The sequence below is a fragment of the Vulpes vulpes genome, chromosome 2 (genome assembly GCF_048418805.1).
Source record: "Vulpes vulpes isolate BD-2025 chromosome 2, VulVul3, whole genome shotgun sequence".
NCBI classification, from domain to species: domain Eukaryota; kingdom Metazoa; phylum Chordata; class Mammalia; order Carnivora; family Canidae; genus Vulpes; species Vulpes vulpes.
In genome coordinates this window covers 16,298,141-16,316,186 of record NC_132781.1, presented here as the reverse complement: position 1 = coordinate 16,316,186, position 18,046 = coordinate 16,298,141, and the positions used below count along the sequence as shown (strand labels likewise).

Below are 18,046 nucleotides of genomic sequence, written 5' to 3'. Positions count from 1 at the left end.
AGTTGTCAGACTCAGCTACGAAAACACATGTAAAGCACACAACCTAATTATTAGGCACATATTATATACTTGGTAAATGGTAGTTAATTTTGAGAGCAGAGCTCAGAAAGAGACTGGTATTTAGGACAGGTAACTTTTTATGAGGAGGAAGAAAAAAAAAATTGAAATGAAGCTTGAAATGAATTGAGAAAAGAGAACAGATAGAGATTAGGTACCTGAATCTGGGAGATGGTCACAATGATTAGGGGGATGGCACCTGTCAGCTAGTACACTATAAGGCCAATAACTACAGGGAAGAGTTAGGAAGTGCCACAGTAGAAGAAAAGTATTAATGCAGCAGGCCTTAGGCTTCTCTCTTTAGAAAAGCCTGCTTGCGGGGCACCTGTGTGGCTCAGTGGTTGAGCATCTGCCTTTGGCCCAAGTTGCGATCCCAGGGTCCTGGGATTGAGTCCTACGTCGCACTCTCTGCATGGAACCTGCTTCTCCCTCTGCCCATGTCTCTGGCTCTCTCTGTGTTTTGTGAGTAAAGAAATAAAATATTTAGAAAGAAAAGAAAAAAAAGAAAAGCCTGCTTGCGAGGTTGTCTGACATACTAGAACTTGGCTTTCAAAATGTTCCCTTCATTACTAATGGAGAAGGCTAGTCTACTGTGCCTTGACTGTTGGTGATCTTGGAGGGTCCTAGAAAGTAGACATATTGTGAATAAAGTTCTATGCTTTCCTTCAACATACACACATAATTTTAAGGGATTATGGTCAGGTATATGATCTTGTAGTTTAAGATTGGGGGGGGCAGGAAATTTTAGGTAATGAGAATCAAGGATGACCAATGGTATGGATGAATTTGGAAAGGAAGTAGAAGCTTTTTGGAGTTAAGAGGTCAAGGTCATCCTTATCATCATTAAATGATAATGGGAAATGGGGTTGAGGGAGGATTATGAACAAGATACCAAGATCCTCAGAGACGGTGAAAATGTTATCAGAAAGTAATAGATGATGGCGTCAGGAGGGTGGTGTAGGTGAATGACAGTCCTGAACTGCAGAAGGAGGGATAAGGTTTGATTGAAGTTGAAACTAAAATAGCCTGACAGCAGCAGCAGAAATTTAGAAGTGTTTCTCTACTTCTTAGTCTTATGTGGAGCATAAGAGGATGAGGAGTCTCTACTTAAGATGGTTATGCAAGGAAACTGTATTTTAAAGGAAACCAAGTTGTAGTTAAAACAAAGAAGCAGAGCTGATACAGGTTTTTAGGTGCTAGCAAAGCTCAAAATGCCATTTGCAGTTGCCTCCCTATGATGTTAGGAGGATAGAAAGCAAGGCAGGATCAAAGGTACTAAAAAGCTGTGATTTCTATTTATAGCTAATTCCTGATGGTTTTAGTAATAATAATAGTAGTAGTAACTTTATTGCTATTAATGACATTTATTAAGTGCTTGCCATATATCTAATATTGTTTTAAATGTTTTTCATACATCATCACATTTAATCTCCACATCAACCTTGTGAGGTAGATAGTATTATCTCATTTTAGATATATGACTTCTGAATTTTATAAAGGAGGTAAGTAATAATTTGCTCAAGGTCACACAGTTCCAGGTGACAAATCCTGGAGCCAGGATATGAATGCAAGTCTGTCTGACTTAACACTGCCTCCTTTGTAAGAGCTGGAAATAAAGCAAAATTCCAGATGCCAGGGTACAATTGGATCTTGGTAGAATTGAAAAAAAAAAAAGATTAAGGAGTCCTTGTGATATTCATGTTTCATATTTTACATTTCTCATGATTCTGAAATTTATTTCACTTTGATACAGATAATTTTGTTTGCTACCATTAGAGCTTCACAGTCAAATAGCTACTTTGTGTAATTGCAGTGAAAAATTCAGTATATGGATCGTTTTGGTTGTGCCAATTTTATATTGGCCACCAAAGAAACATGACAGACTAAGGGTATTGTGTTGCTGGACTAGAATTCCCTGAGGGCTGGGTTCTTCCCTGGTATTTCTTATTCTTCAATTCAGGATGCGATAAGAACTCTCAGACTGCCACTGACAAAAGTCTTTAGTGATAGCTACTGTTGTTTTTTATTTTTATTTTTATTTTTTTTAATTTTCTTTTTAAAATTTTTATTTATTTATGATAGTCACACACAGAGAGAGAGGCAGAGACGCAGGCAGAGGGAGAAGCAGGCTCCATGCACCAGGAGCCCGACGTGGGATTCGATCCCGGGTCTCCAGGATCGCGCCCTGGGCCAAAGGCAGGCGCCAAACCGCTGCGCCACCCAGGGATCCCGCTACTGTTGTTTTTTAAATGAGAGGTTAATTCAATTACCAAATAACTTTTTTCTATTTCTAGAGTTACAGGACATTACCTTAGCTCTTGATTTGCTTGAAGGTGACAATGATACCTAGGAAGAACTTAGAGAGCTTTCTAGGAAATATTGGGATTAAGTCACCTGAAAAGGAAGTAGAGAAAATTCTTCAATCAAATTTTGTTTCTGGTAAGCGTTTAAATATTACTATCAGTTTTTTTGTTTTGGGTAGGAGTACCTATAAAGAAAGTGTGCAAGGTCTTTGTTTAAATAAATGTGGTTTCTTCTTTGAGCAAATATCTATAGATATTTGCTTGTATTACTATAAACATCTTGAAAAGGAGCCTTTCCTCCTTTATATCCTTTTTTGCAGTTATGAGAATGCTTTTAATAAGAAGGTTGAAATTTTGCGGGGAGTGGGCTTGTGGGTATTAGTTCCTGAGATATGTCTTGATTTAGTGACTAATGAATAATTTGGAAATTCCAGTTCTGTGAATAGTAAACCGAGCTTTGCCACTTTGTGCCAAGTGGTTATTGGACTTATAATCTTCTTGGTATTTTAGCTCCCTTACAGGTAGAATCAGAACTAGTATATCTACAATCTTGTAAGGTGAATTGCAAGGCATAATGGGTGAAAATGAATCTAAAGTATCTTGCACATAAAGTATTTAAGAAATTATATTCTGGGGATGCCTGGGTGGTGCAGTGGTTGAGTGTCTGCCTTTGCCTCAGGGCATGATCCCAGAGTCCCGGGATCGAGTTCCGCATCAGGCTTCCTGCATGGAGCCTGCTTCTGCCTCTGCCTCTCTCTCTCTGTCTCTCTCATTAATAAATAAATAAAATCTTAAAAAAAAAAGAAATTGTATTCTGATTTTGATTTTCATACTAGCTTTGTAATATGACCTTGTCCATGGATTCTTGTCTATCACTTTTCTCTTTCTTCCAGATGACAACATGGTAAATGTTAAAGACTGTATGAAGGCTTTGAAGAACACCCAGGAATTTTCCAACTTTATTGGTAAGAGTTTTATGATAAAACTTTTGAACTGCCACAGCACCTTCAGATCTCATTCAGAGGTCACCTAGTCAAACACTTGGTGCTTAAATCTTTGTAATAATTGTGTCAAATGTTTGTTTCATCTATATTTGAACATTTCGACTTGTTGGCTCAGTGTTCAGCACCAAGTTTGCTTTATTTTTTTTTTTTTTCCAAGTTTGCTTTAGATTCTTTTCCTCTCCCTGGCCTTCTCTGGGCCTCTACAGAGTGCACATGTGCACTCTCCAAATAAATAGATAAAATCTTTTTTAAAATGTTTACTTCAATGGAAAAAATTGGGAAAATCACAAAGTTGTAATGTTTTCCAAAAGCTAAATAAGAAAACTTTATTTTGTAATAATGGCAATTTTTAAACTTTTATAAAAAAAAATTAGTGACCATGGACACCTGGGTAGCTCAGCGGTTGAGCTTCTGCCTTTGGCTCAGGGCGTGATCCCAGGTCTGGGGATTGAGTCCCACATCAGGCTCCCTCCGAGGAGCCTACTTTTCTCTCTGCTTGTGTCTCTGTCTCTGTCTCTGTCTCTCTCTCTCTCATGAAGGAATAAATAAATCTTTTTTAAAAATTTAGTGACCAGATATGTAAGAAATATAAAGCATAAGGTTCTTGTAATGTTACCCTCTGGAAATACCCCTATTAAAGTTTGGTAAGTAACTTTATAGGCTTTTTAATTTGTATTTATGAATATTTGTATATTCTGAAATTATTAAATAGTAAACTACTATGTCCATAATATTCACAACTTGCTTTTTTTTGAAGAAATAAACACTGTATCTTAGATACTGTTCCATGTCCCATTATGTCATATAAACTACCTCATTCTTTTTAAAGACTGCATAATATTGCATTGTGGGGGTGTACTATAATTTTATCCACAACAGTTTTGATAATATTTAGGTTATTGTCAATTTTTCATCATTCAAACATTTTGATGAGCATCCTTGTATGTATATATGTGCACAAAGTTTTCTTGGAGAATAAATTCCTCAGAAGTCACAATGCTAGACCAAAATATATGCAGATGTAAGATGTTAACAACTACTGCTTAATTATCCTCTGAAAGGGTTGCAAAAACTTTTATCAATAATGGATATTAATTCTTAAAAATTCTTCTGTAAAAAATTATTTTAATATGTACTTTTTCTATGCTTACTAATATAATCTTTTAATTATCTCTTTTTAAAGCACTACCTCTTAGATTTATATTTAGTGTTTCTATTTATAATTTAAGAATTAAGTATTTTCAGGCATATTTTGATTTTCTCCTAATGTAAGAATTGTTTAAGAGAAAACTTTAAATTTTAAAGCAATTTTTTGGGCACTTAGGTGGCTCAGTGGTTGAGCATCTGCCTTTGGCTCAGGTCATGATGCTGGGGTCTTGGGATTGAGTCCTGCATCAGGCTCCCCTCAGGAAGCCTACTTCTCCATCTACCTATGTTTCTGCCTCTCTCTGTGTCTCTCATGAATCAATAAATAAAATCTTTATAAATAAATAAATACATAAAAATTATTTATTTATTTTTAAAGATTTTATTTATTGATTCATGAGAGACACAGAGAGAGAGAGGGGGGCACAGACACAGGCAGAGAGAGAAGCAGGCTCCATGCAGAGAGCCTGACATGGGACTCGATCCTGGGTCTCCAGGATCACGCCCTGGACTGAAGGTGGTGCTAAACCGCTGAGCCACTGGGGCTGCCCTAAAAATTTTTTTAAATCAATTTTAATTTCATTATTGCCCTATCTTTATTGTTTATTTTTAGTTTTATTTTATTGTGACCAGAGAATGAGGTCTGTAGTAGAGGATTTGATAGTTTCCATGCTCATTAGATATGGAGTTTCTTCATTATTATATGTTTATTTAAAAGCCACATTAGTGGCTTTCAGGGACAGGCTAATGGTAGTACACATTTATCCTAGTATTTATCATGGAAATCCTTGTGACTTTTTGAAGCAGCCCATTTCATAATTTTGGACAGTTGTAGAACTAGTCAATTATTCCAATTATTTGGTGGAAGTCCTGCATTATAATTCCATTCTTAAACCATACTTAACATTTGGACTCTTCCTCCTGTCAGTAGCCTTCCAGGGATATGAGGAGAACTCTTAGATTTTCTCTTTCACATTGAATCATCTTTTCTCTAGATTCACATTTCCTTTCAGCCCTTCCTCACATAGCCTGTTTTTGAAATTCCTTACCGATAACTAATGACTAAATCATGGAACACCATAATGTATTAAATTATACTTTTACATAAATTAGCTAATTTTAAAGTAAGTTATTATACATTTCTCTTGTTGAATCCTGACAGATGATTTTTTTAGATATGTACTTTAGAAATGTAAATGATTTTTTAAAAAGATTTAATTCATTCATTCATTTATTTACTTGAGAGAGAGAGGGTACCAGTGAGAGGAGGAGCAGAGGGAGAGGAAGAGAGAATCCCAAGCAGACTCCATGCTGAGTGTAGAACCCAATGTATGTGGGGCTCAGTCCCAAGATCCTGAGATCATGACCTGAGCCAAAATCAAGAGTCAGATGCCCAACTGACTGAGTCATCCATGTGCCCCTGAAGTTTTTTTTTTTTTTTTAATTAAGGGAGATCAGTCATGGATTTCCTAGTCTAGATGTTTGATGTTATTGTGCTAAACATAATAGGCTTTGCTGATTCTCTAAATTGGGTGAAGTGAGCTGACAAAAGCAAGGGGTATAGGGAAAGAAAGTGGAAAGGGAAGGATAGGGATTTGAGAACAGTTGTGAAGAATGGAGGATTTTTTTTTTTTTTTACTGAAATGGTGAACTCATCAATAGATAAGTAGAGAAAAAGTAGCATACTTTTTTGTTCGTACAGGAATAGCCCACCCAGAACCCAGGATTTTAACAAAATAGTTTTAAGAATAAAGATAAGGGGCTATAGAAAACTATAGTGGAGAATGGATTGCTCTATTTATTTTAATAGCCACATATGGGTAGTGACTGCCATTTTGGATAGGCAAATGTAGAAGAGTCCATCAGTTTTATTGTTATGTTCTAAAGATTTAGATCCATGGGCTGAATTACATGTTGTATGTATATTGTCTGTGTTTGTAGCATTGAATAACATCATCGATACATTGGACTCTATGGAAGAAAGTGATCAGTCTTATAAGGACAAATATGCAGATACACTTGGAAACACCAATAGAATTTATTTCACTGATGAAATTCTTCAAGAAATACTGGATGATTCCTTTGTTGAGGGTAAATTGATTGAGCAGATAACCAGTGACTTGTAATAAGTATTTCTTCTAAAATTTTATCTAAGAGTTTAAAAATATTTTACTAAAATACTAATTAAATCTTAACACATAGTTTCTAACTAAATAATATTTAGTTAATATTCAGTTCCTAAATAATACTATAAATGTATTGAAATGTGATTTACTACAGATCAAATTTAGGAATATACTTTATATTCTATATCCAGAGTTATTGCATTTAGTTATTATAGTATCAGATTCCTGGATGATCTCCTGGACTGTATTATAAAGTTGGTCTCCAAGTATTTATATATGTTGTTGTATGGCTTTGAAATGTTTCTTTCTATAGTAGTTTCATTTCAAAGTTAATCCCTTTCCTTTTATGAATTTTAGAGAGGTCTTAATAGTTTTCTAGCTTTCTTTTTTTTTAGGCAAAAGACCCTTTGAAAAGTACAAGTTACTGACTCTTTATTTTTAAATAAATAAACAATAGAAACAATGAAATGAAACAAAAAAACAATGAACAATAAAAACATTGTCATATAACACTCTATATAAGTGTTGAGCTGTTATTTGCAAAGGAATTATCTGACCCATCTAGATTCTCAGTTGGGATATACCCAGATGGATTTTATCTATATTTGGAAAGCCATTTCCTATCTTTAAATTTAGCGTCAGCTAGAAAATAAGATCAGATTTACCTCTCAGGGAAAAATTGCCAATGTGAGAAAACAGTTTAGATTGTCAGAACTGATGGGTGAGGACTGCTGGCGTCTAGTGAGTAGAAGCAAGGGATGCTGCTAACCATCCTATAGTGTATAGGACAGTTCTCCCCCAAATAATTATCTGGATCCAAATGTAATTTTTCTGAGGTTGAGAAATCCTGTTTTAGAGTTATCTTATAAAATTGCCAAACCTACTATTTTGAAAGTACTTTTTAATAGGTTAGTCTTTTTATCTTGCTTAGAACAAGTAGAAAAAATTAAGATAAATATAATGCATCTTTATTCTAACCTTTTGTTTCAAGGTAATACCTGGACTCGTGAATTACTCTAAACTGCTCTCTAACTGTAATATGGTCCATCTATACAAATGGGCATATTTTATTTCTATCACTTGTTCCTTAAATAGATCTCTCTAGCAATTTGCATTTTTTTGTAGAAAGTGTATAGAATGAAGGGTATAACTGCAACTTGTCCTTATGAAAAGCTTCAGAATTAGGTAGATAGGTAGGCAAGCAGAACTACGGAAGGATGATTCAAACTAATAATTAAACATTTTGTTGAATAATTGGGCCTGGGGATTAACCTGCCCTCTTAGGAAGAAAGGAAACATTTGTGACATTAAACTCTCAGCCACATTTAAGGAGCTTTGGAGGTTGACAAATCCATGGAATTTAAGAAATAAGAGGAAGAATAGAGAATAATATTTTGGAAGCCAGTGGAAGATTTTGAGAAGGGAATGGTCTATGATAAATGTTACTGAGAAATGAAGTATTTAATCTATCAGTTGGCTTTTTTTGAAACTGGGTAAAATCAGGATGCTATTCCTTATGGCATAATCTCTTTCTCTAAATTTGCAGATTTTAGGAAAGAGACTTTGTCTTCAAATCTGAAACTACCAAAAGCAGATGGTAAGAACTTTATATGTATATAAGAAAGCATTCTCTATAAAAGAGTTATTTTTTAGGATCATTGCCAAGTGCCAATGGATTCCTAGTCCATTTTTCCTACTTTAGCCAAAGTGATATTGTTTTTTTAAAAAAAGTAATCTGATCATGTTATGTCACATTATTTATAACTCTCTAAACATATCCATTGCTGTTAAAGACCAAAATCCTACATGTCCTAGTTCTCTAGCATAATTTTCTGTCATTACCCTTGCTTTCTGTACTTTCAAATATATTGGCTTTTTCATTTCCTTAGATAATCTCTTTTTCTCTTGCCACAAAGCTTTTGCATATTTTATTCCCTGACCCTCTTTGCCTGGTTAATGTTTACTCATCTTTCAGGTGTGCATCAGTTTCCTTTAGGGAGCCCACCTGCTAGTCTAGGTCAGCTTCCTTTGTTACATGCTTTCATTAAACCATGTCTCATTCATAGCGTTTATTTCATATTATAAATACTCATTTTTTAAACAATACTAGAAATGCTCAGTATGTTTTATCTTGTAAAAACAAAAATGGGGCACCTGGCTGGCTCAGTCGGTAGAGCCTGTGACTCTTGATCTTGGGGTCAGGAATTTAAGTCTCACATTGGGTATAGAGCTTACTTAGAAAAAAATAAAGTAACACAAATATTAGCTTAAATCATCTTAATTCATTAAGACCAAAATAAAATGATTTTCATTAAAAATTTTTTATTTGAGTATGGGAGGCATACAATGTTTTATTCGTTTCAGGTGTACAGCAGAGTGATTCAACTTCTCTATACATTATGTTATGCTCACCACATTAGTTACACCAAATGTAACTACCGTCTGTCACCATACAATGTTATTACAATAGCACGGACTATATTCCCTACATTGTGCCATGACATATTCATTGCATAACTGGAAGCCTGTATCACCCACTCCCCTTCGCCCATTTTGCCCATTCTCCTACTGCCCTTCTCTCTGGCCAAAATTAGTTTGTTCTCTGTATTTATAAATCTGATTCTGTTTTTTGTTTGTTTTGCTTTTTAGATTTCACTTACAAGTACAATCAAATTTTTTTTTCTCAGTCTGACCTATTTCACTTAGCATGTTGGCAAAATGGCAAAAATCTCGCCTTTTTCACGGCAGTGTCATATTTCATAATATACCACATCTTTTTTCATTTACCTAGTGATGGATGCTTGAGATACTTCCATATTTTGGCTTTTGTAAATAATACTGCAATACACATAGGAGTGCATGTATCTTTTTGAATTAGTGTTTTTGTTGTCTTTGTGTAAATACCCAGTAGTGGAATTAAATGGGTCATATGGTATTTCTATTTTTAATTTTTTGAGGAAACTCCATATTGTTTCCCACAGTGGCTGTACCAATTTACCTTCTACCAACAGTGCCCAGAGGTTCCATTCTGACAGGTGTAGGGTGATATTTTATTGTGATTTTGGTTTGCATTTCCCTGAGATTAATGATGTTGAATATCTTTTCATGTGTCTGTTGGCCATCTGTAATGTCTTCTTCAGAAAAATGTCTATTTAGGTCCTCTGCCCATGTTAAAATCTGTTTATTTTCCAGTCATATTTTTGATTATTTGATTAATAATTCTTCTCTTACATGCCTGGAAGGGTCATTGGGCCAAGGACCATGTCTTCACTTTGCTCCAGATCCTAGCATAATCCTGGCTTTTAGCAGGCTCTTAGTAGTAGCTAATATTATAGTATTATATAATATTTACTGAACTAGGTATTGTTTCAAATCTTTCATGTTATTAACTCATATAATTGTAAATATTTTTGGAATGATTGAATGACAATAAGTGTTTTATCTCATTAGTCTCATCTCTCATCACTTTTACACTTGTATTTATTCTGTAGCCATACTACTTGTTAGAATTTATTTATCTTTTAGATTTTATTAATTTATGACAGCAAGGGAGAGGATCCTGGGATCATGACCTGAGCTGAAGGCAGATGCTTAACCAACTGAGCCACCCAGGTGTCCTAACTTATTATAATTTAAATTGGCTTTATTTGCTTTTGGTTCCATATCTTTGCATGTGCTGTTTCCTTTCGATACATTTCCTATCTGACAAACTCACATTTTCCCCCCTAAACTCAGCTCAAATGTCACTTCTCATCCCATAAAATTTTTCAGAGTTGTAGGTTAGATGAACTGTCTCAGTGCTTTCATACTAACTTATGTGTGTTTTTCTCATAGTACCAACTATATAATGTATTATAATTTTTTTTTTTTTGCAGACATGACAGAACCAGTCTCTGTTTTCAGGGTTTTATAGAAAAACTTTTTTATAGGAAACTCTGATGAGAGTGCTAAAATTTTCATTGTTGGTCTTAGTAGCTATAAAATAAATATTAATAGAATGAATAAAAGTCTAAAATGGTATTATAGTGTTCTTTCCAAGTGTGAAGTTTGAGATCTGTTGGTATAACGTAACAATTTTTCAGACTGTGGAAACACAATGACTTCATTTTGAGGTTGAGAGAGAAACAGAATGGGAAATGATATTGATGAAAAATTAAAACACCTGATAATGATCACACTTTATATTTTAAACTGGTGGGGTATCAACAGGACTACCCCATTTGGTTGTATGGGTTGTGCCTTGCACAAAGATGCCTGGTTGAGAGGGTACAAGTAGAGACTGAAATGCACTCCTATTTCACTGTGCTCTTCAGGCTTGGACCACAGTGCTAGACTGCAGCTGCCCAGAGGCAGGTGTGCCTCTTTGTAATTGAAACATACAGAGGGGTGCCCTTTGACAATCACACAAAAGCTCAATATGGACTGGTAGTGGCCCTCAGGATCAAGAGATCTCCTCTCAAATTTTAGCCATTTTTTGTTTATTAGTTGATAGAAATCTTTAGACCTACATATAGAAGACTTAACTATTTTTTAAAAAATTTTTTATTGGAGTTCAATTTGCCAACATTTAGCATAACACCCAGTGCTCATCCCTCCAAGTGCTCCCCTCAGTGCCCATCACCCAGTCACCCCAACTCCCCTGCCCACCTCCCTTTCCACTACCCCTTGTTCATTTCCCAGAGTTGGGGGAAGACTTAACTATTATTTAAGAAAGGCTTACAGCTCATTCAGTATTTAATGGATTGATGGATTCAGATAACTCATCATACTCTCTTTGGCACATAATTTTTTGGTTTTAAATGCAGCTTGAAATAAGTGGGTTGTTATAAATAGTGGTGAGCAGTTTTTTTGGCTTGAGATTCTTTCCATTTTTCCCTGTTGATGAGAAACAGTCTTAAAGCATATATGTGTGGATAAAATAGTAGTCACACTGGAGACTTAGGCTGATACAAATTAGAGCCAGAATAGTCTGTTAATTTAAATATTTATTGATCATATCTCTGGTCATACTCATCTGGATATATATATATATGCTTATTTAGATAATTACCATTCATTTCTTATAAGCATGGGTGGAAAATACTATTATGTAATAAAACAAAGACATGACACCAGTAGCTTAATTTTGACATGCAGTCTTTCTTCAGAGGAGATCCACCCTCAACTGTCCTTTTATAGTACTTGTCCTGTTCTGTTTTTTAACCAACGAATATACCCAAAGTGTCTCTACATTTCAAAACAATTATTTAGTTTTGGTTGTTGTTTCCAGGTGGGCATATATTTATCATTGTTTTACATTTTTAAGTTCATGTAATATGTACTTGATCTCTTCCTTTATATAGCCATGCTTAAGCATCAGATCAGGTGGGAATACTTCTAGAAGCTGATGAGTTTCACTGGTTTTAGGGCTTTTTATTTGGGGCTTATCTTAACCATATAGTTGTTTTTTCCATGGGAATCCCATGAGTCTTAGGATTAAGAGTACCTCCCCATCACATTTTGGTTATTTATTGCCTTTGCCAGGAAACAGATTATTATTGACCTCAGTCAATTTTTGTTTTGATCTGGGGTTTCTCATATCATGGCATATTCTTTAGTGGTTTAGAGTAGTGTAAATTTAGACTCCCAACCCACATGAGATGCTGGAGATTATTTTACAGGAGATTTTCTTTTCCTCACTGCCTCTTGGGAATATTTAGGTCTCCTTGTTGTTTATCTGAGCCAGTGAATACAATATTTTAATCTCCCTTTCACAGGATTGAACTTCTTTAAACATCCCAGTTGTATTTGATATCTAAATTCAAACTCTTGGGATGCCTAGGTGGCTCAGCGGTTTAGCACCTGCCTTCGGCCCAGGGGTGATCCTGGAGTCCTGGGATTGAGTCCCACATCGGGCTCCCTCCACAGAGCCTGTTTCTCCTCTGCCTGCATCTCTGCCTCTCTATGTGTGTCTCTCATGAATAAATAAATAAAATCTTTAAAAAAAATAAATTCAAACTCTTCATGTATTATGGACCCAAGTTTTCTTTTGTGAATATGCATGAGCATTTAGATAAAGCACCTTGCCACTATGGGATCTGATACATATCCCTAAATAGTTGTAGACTTAGTACTCACTATTTCCTACTCTGGATTTCTGTGCTCACCTAACATTATTTCCTTTTCATATAACTTAGTCATGTATTTGTAGAATATTGTAGTTCATACAGCATCTCTAGGGACTTGCAGTATGATAGTTTCTGTGCTACCCAACTTTCCATTGTGTTGTAAGTTAAAGTCTTCTTAATGTAGTTGATAGTCCTATATTTTCTGCTGTGGTTACACTATTGCATCTTACTTCAAGTGTGTGTATATGTCCTAATAGTTAACATTGTCATGTTTGACCTTATACTGCCTCAGTTCAAATACTATAGCTTTCAGTACTTTTGGCTTTTGTGACCTGGACAAGTTATTTAATTTCTCTATGCTTTCATCTTTTAAAGATAGGCAGATCAAGCATACACATGTTATGGAATTATTTTTTTAAGGATTTTATTTATTCATGAGAGACACACAGAGAGAGAGAGAGAGGCAGAGATACAAGCAGAGGGAGAAGCAGGCTCCATGCAGGGAGACCAACCCAGGACTCAATTCTGGGTCTCCAGGATCAGGCCCTGGACTGAAGGTGGCGCTAAACCACTGAGCCACTGGGGCTGCCCTTGTTATGGAATTATTGTGAAGATTTTGGTTAATAAATGTAAAGCATTATAAAAGGATACTTATATATAAGGAACTGAAAAGTTATGTAAGTTCTTTTGAGTAAGAACTCAAAAAAAGTTAGCTATTAATATCATCAGCTGTTCAATGGATGGTTGCTTAAAGTTTGAAAAATTATGTTGAAATAGTTTCAATCATTTGAGATAGAAAATAAGGTAGAATGGAATTTTAGATATCATAAATCAGTCTTTATTTTATGTACCAATTCGTGCCAAGCATATCAATCAGCATACTTGATTTTGACTTTTCAGATAATAAGGAGGTGAATTTGAAAGATTTCTTTACAAGAATTAAAGAAAGTCCGCATTTCAAAGACTCAATGGGTAAGTGAATACTACTGGTTAAAGACAAATGACTAAAATAATGAAATATTAAAAAAATTACTATCTAGAGGTCAGGTTTTTACTCTATAGTATCTATAGGTTTAAAAAGGATTTTGAGGGGATCCCTGGGTGGCACAGCAGTTTAGCGCCTGCCTTTGGCCCAGGGCGTGATCCTGGAGACCCGGGATCGAATCCCACGTCGGGCTCCCGGTGCATGGAGCCTGCTTCTCCCTCTACCTGTGTCTCTGCCTCTCTCTCTCTCTGTGTGTGACTATCATGAATAAATTTTAAAAAAAATTAAAAAAAAAAAGATTTTGAGCAGCTTATAAAAGACAAAGTGAGGAAAATGGGACAAAGTTATAACGGAGTGGAAAGAAATGAAATAGGGTTGATGAAGATACATAGGAAACATCTTTGCTGTTATTACAAAGTGCTAACCCAAGAGGCAGTAAGTTTTTCTTCATTCAGGGGGTTCTGGATGGGTGAATTAAATCCAATCGGGAAATTGGATGAAGCATAACTACTCTCTATTGTGTCATCTCAAATTAGGCCGCTGGAGTTTTCAGGTTTCCCCAACTGGACTGCCCATTGATTTCATTTATGGAAATCTTAACTTCAGTTAATTGTCTAATTCTTTGTGGTATTAATCTCTGTATCATTCATATCGTCTGCTTAAGGACATCATTTTGCCCCTGCTGTATAAAGACTATTGGTTGATCTTTGTCCCCGAAGTTCCTCTCATCATCTTTGAAATTAGGGAGACCATTTCAATACAGGCATCTTTTCCTAACCCCCATGTCTACAGAGAACACCTACCAAAGAACTTTCCACAGATGCAGACACCTCTGTTAATAATGTATTTCTAAATGCTTTTTACATTTTCTTTTCTTTTTTGCATTTTAATCTCTCTAAAATTAGTACATCTTTGTAACTGGTGGCATTATTTATCAGATGTACATTTTACACTTAATCTTAGCCCAAAGGCTGAGATGCAATTCAGATGTACATATGTATTGAGATATAATTCACATACCATAAAAGCATCCCTTTAAAGTAGACAGTTCAGTATTTTTAGGTGGATGGATGGTGATGTGCAACCATCACACTCTAGTTCTGGGACATTTTCATTGCCTCAAAAAGAAACCCTGTACCCTTTGGTAGCTATATCCACCTCTCCCCAGCCATTGACAACCACTAATCCACTTTCTGTTTGTGTTGATTTACCTATTATGAGTGTTTCATATAATTGGGATCCTAGAATATGTGACTTTCATGGCAGATTTCTTTCATTTAGCATACTGTTTTCAAGATTCATCTGTATTAGAGCATAAATGAGTGTTTCATTCCTTTTTGTGGTAGGATAGTCTATTACATGGTTATACCACATTGTCTTTGGCCATTTATCAGTTCATAGATATTTGGGTTGTTTCCATTTTTTGGCTATTATGGATAATGCTGCTATGAACATTGGTGTATATTTTTTGAGTACAAGTTTTTGTATAGATGTATATTTTCATTTCTCTTCATCCCCATTCCTGGGGATGGAATTAATGGTCACATGACAACTTTGTATTCAGCCTGAGGAACTGCTGGAGTGTTTTCAAAGTAGCTGCCTCATTTTACGTTCTCACCAGCAATGTAAATTTTTTTATATCCTTGTCAACACTTGTTACTGTCTAAGTATAGTCTAGTCTAACAAGGATCTCACCAGGGTTTGGTTTTGCATTTTCCTGATGGTTAATGATGTTGAACATCTTTTCATGTGTTTATTGGCCATTTGTATATCTTCTTTGAAGACATGTATCCTTTGCTTGTTTTGAAATTGAGTTATTTGTCAAGTTGTAGTTTATACATTCTGGATACTACAGCTTTATCAGACACATGATTTGCAAATCTTTTCTTCCATTTTGTGGGCCTTTTTTTCTTTCTTGGTGGTGGCGTCTTTGAAGTACAAAAGTCTTTAAATTGGGTGAAATTAAATTAATATTTTATTTTGTTACTTCTTCTGAAGTCACGCCTAAAGATAATCCAGGATCATAAAAATTTATATTAATGTTCTCTTCTAAGAGTTTTATAGTTTAAGCCTTTTAATTTCAATCTTTGACTCATTTTGAGTTAATATTTGTATGTGGTGTGAGATGGGAATCCATTGTAATTCTTTTGCATGCAGATATCCAGTTATCCCAAAATCATTTGTTAACAAGATTATTCTTTCCCCATTAAATGGTTTTGGCATCCTTGTCAAAAATCAATTGATCATAAGGGTATGGATTTATTTCTAGACTCTCAATTCCATTCCATTGATTTTTATTTATTCTTATTCCAGTACCACATGGTTTTGATTACTATAGCTTTGTGGTAAATAACCTAAGCAGTAATCTTTAACCCGAGCAGGGCATCAAGATTACCTGTAAGCTTGATCCACCTGGTTCTACTTTGGGTATGATGGAGTAGCTTATCAAACCAACTCTCCTGCTGAGAATAACTAGTAAAATCTGGACTAAATTAAACAGCGTCAAAAACCACAACTTTTTGAAGGCATTGGAAAGGAACCAAAGCTGTCAGGATTTATGGGGCTATAAGATAAATACAAAGAGCATGACTTGTAGCAGCAACAGCAGCTACTGCTGCTTCTTATCTATTTTGTCTCTGTAACATAACTTTAAGTGAAATAATGCAAATTTTGATATAAATTTATTTGTAATGCTTCACAGTTATTTCAGGGGCCATATATGGAGTATTATGTAGCCAAAGGTATAAAGTTGATCACTTACAGATGTCAACTTAAAAGGCATATTAGTTAAGAGCATGGGCTTTGGAACTATAGTGCCTGGACTTGAATCCTGGCCCTGCCACTCACTACCAATATATTCTTTAGTAAATCACTTAATCTCACCAATCTCAATTTCTTCATCTCAAAAATAGGGATAATAATGCCTGTCTTGGAATTATTATAAGGCTTAAATCGATGAAGCAGAAGTATTTGAAACAGTCTCTAGCACTTAGTAGGTTTTCAGTAACTGCTGGCTATTATAATACACAATGGCTTTTAAAACTATACAAGTAGTTTCATGTAAAATTCTTTTATGCTGGGGTACCTGGTGGCTTAGTTGGTTGGGCATCTGCGTTTGGCTTCAGTCATGATCCTGGGCTGCTCAAGGGGGATCCTGCTTCTTCCCCTCCCTTTACCCCTCCCAATTCGGGTTGTCTCTTATGAACATGCACTCTCTCTCTCTCAAATAAAATCTTAAAAAAAATATTTTATGCAGCCTAAGCTTATTAAGTGAAAGTGAATAATCTTATTTCTGCTGTTGGAATATTTGTCTTTGCTCTTTTTTTTTTTTTTCAGCTACACAGCTACTCTTAGCTATCACCCAAATTCTCCAGAATGATCTAATTGATGTCTCTGACCTCAAGGCATTATTGATGAACAATGACTTTTGTGCAGCTAATGTTTTACTTAATGAAATATTAAGAAATGTATCTGAACGTGGTTAGTAGTTTAAATGCATTTATATTATAAAGGCCATCATCTATCTACCAGTGGGGGTGGGAGATGTATGGATGGGATACACAGCAAATGGAAGGCAGCCTATGGCAGTGACAGGGGGATGACTGGGGAATACCAGTGCTGCTCTGGTGTGCCAAGCCTGAGCCATATGAAACCAAACAGAGGCATAAGTCAGGGCCTAGTTTATCCCTGTAGGTGGTGGTGCTTGGGAGATGAGGTTACTTTGCGAACTGACTGGCATGGACAGTATTCGATCAGAATGCACGAAGTACAACAGAGTCTTTGAGGTCCTTTGCTGGATGTTAACCCTTTGGAAGGTAAACTATGCTGATATCCAGGAATACCAGAGGATGTTACACATGGTGTTGGCTCAGGGAAGCAGATATTGATAAATGTACAAAATAATTTAATTATTTTAATGACTAGTATTGTTGAATATTATCTTTGCTGCATTTTCAAAACAGTTGGGAAGTAGTCTTTATTTTTCTATTCTCTGTAAGTGACTTTTTCTTCCTCAGATGTTAAGTAGAACTCTCACAGGTGAAGCCTTATGGGCCTAGAGTTTTTTTTTTTTTTTTCCTAGAGTTTTATTTATGGGAAAGTTCTGGATTATTAATTTCTTAAATTGTATGGGATTACAAAAAAATACTATATTTTCTTATTAATTTTGGCAGGCTGTGTTTTTATAGGAATTTGTCCATTTCATATGAATTTTCAAATTTATTGGATAAAGTTGTCGTTGACATCTACTTTTTAATCTTTTTTGGTATCTCCCTGATCTGCAATAATATCTTCATTTCCATTCTCAGTATTAGTGATT

The 18,046-nt window shown here is 35.3% G+C and overlaps 1 protein-coding gene across 1 annotated transcript in view; it reads left to right on the top strand.

Annotated features, from left to right (window-relative positions):
* Window positions 1–17,213, top strand: part of EFCAB13 (EF-hand calcium binding domain 13) — an 82,636-nt gene extending 65,423 nt beyond the window's left edge. Inside the window, 6 exon segments of the mRNA XM_072744532.1 lie at window positions 2,352–2,395; window positions 2,397–2,496; window positions 3,254–3,325; window positions 8,183–8,233; window positions 13,644–13,715; window positions 17,065–17,213. Coding sequence (XP_072600633.1) covers window positions 2,352–2,395; window positions 2,397–2,496; window positions 3,254–3,325; window positions 8,183–8,233; window positions 13,644–13,715; window positions 17,065–17,213 — 488 coding nt within the window.
* Window positions 17,214–18,046: the final 833 nt, after the last annotated feature.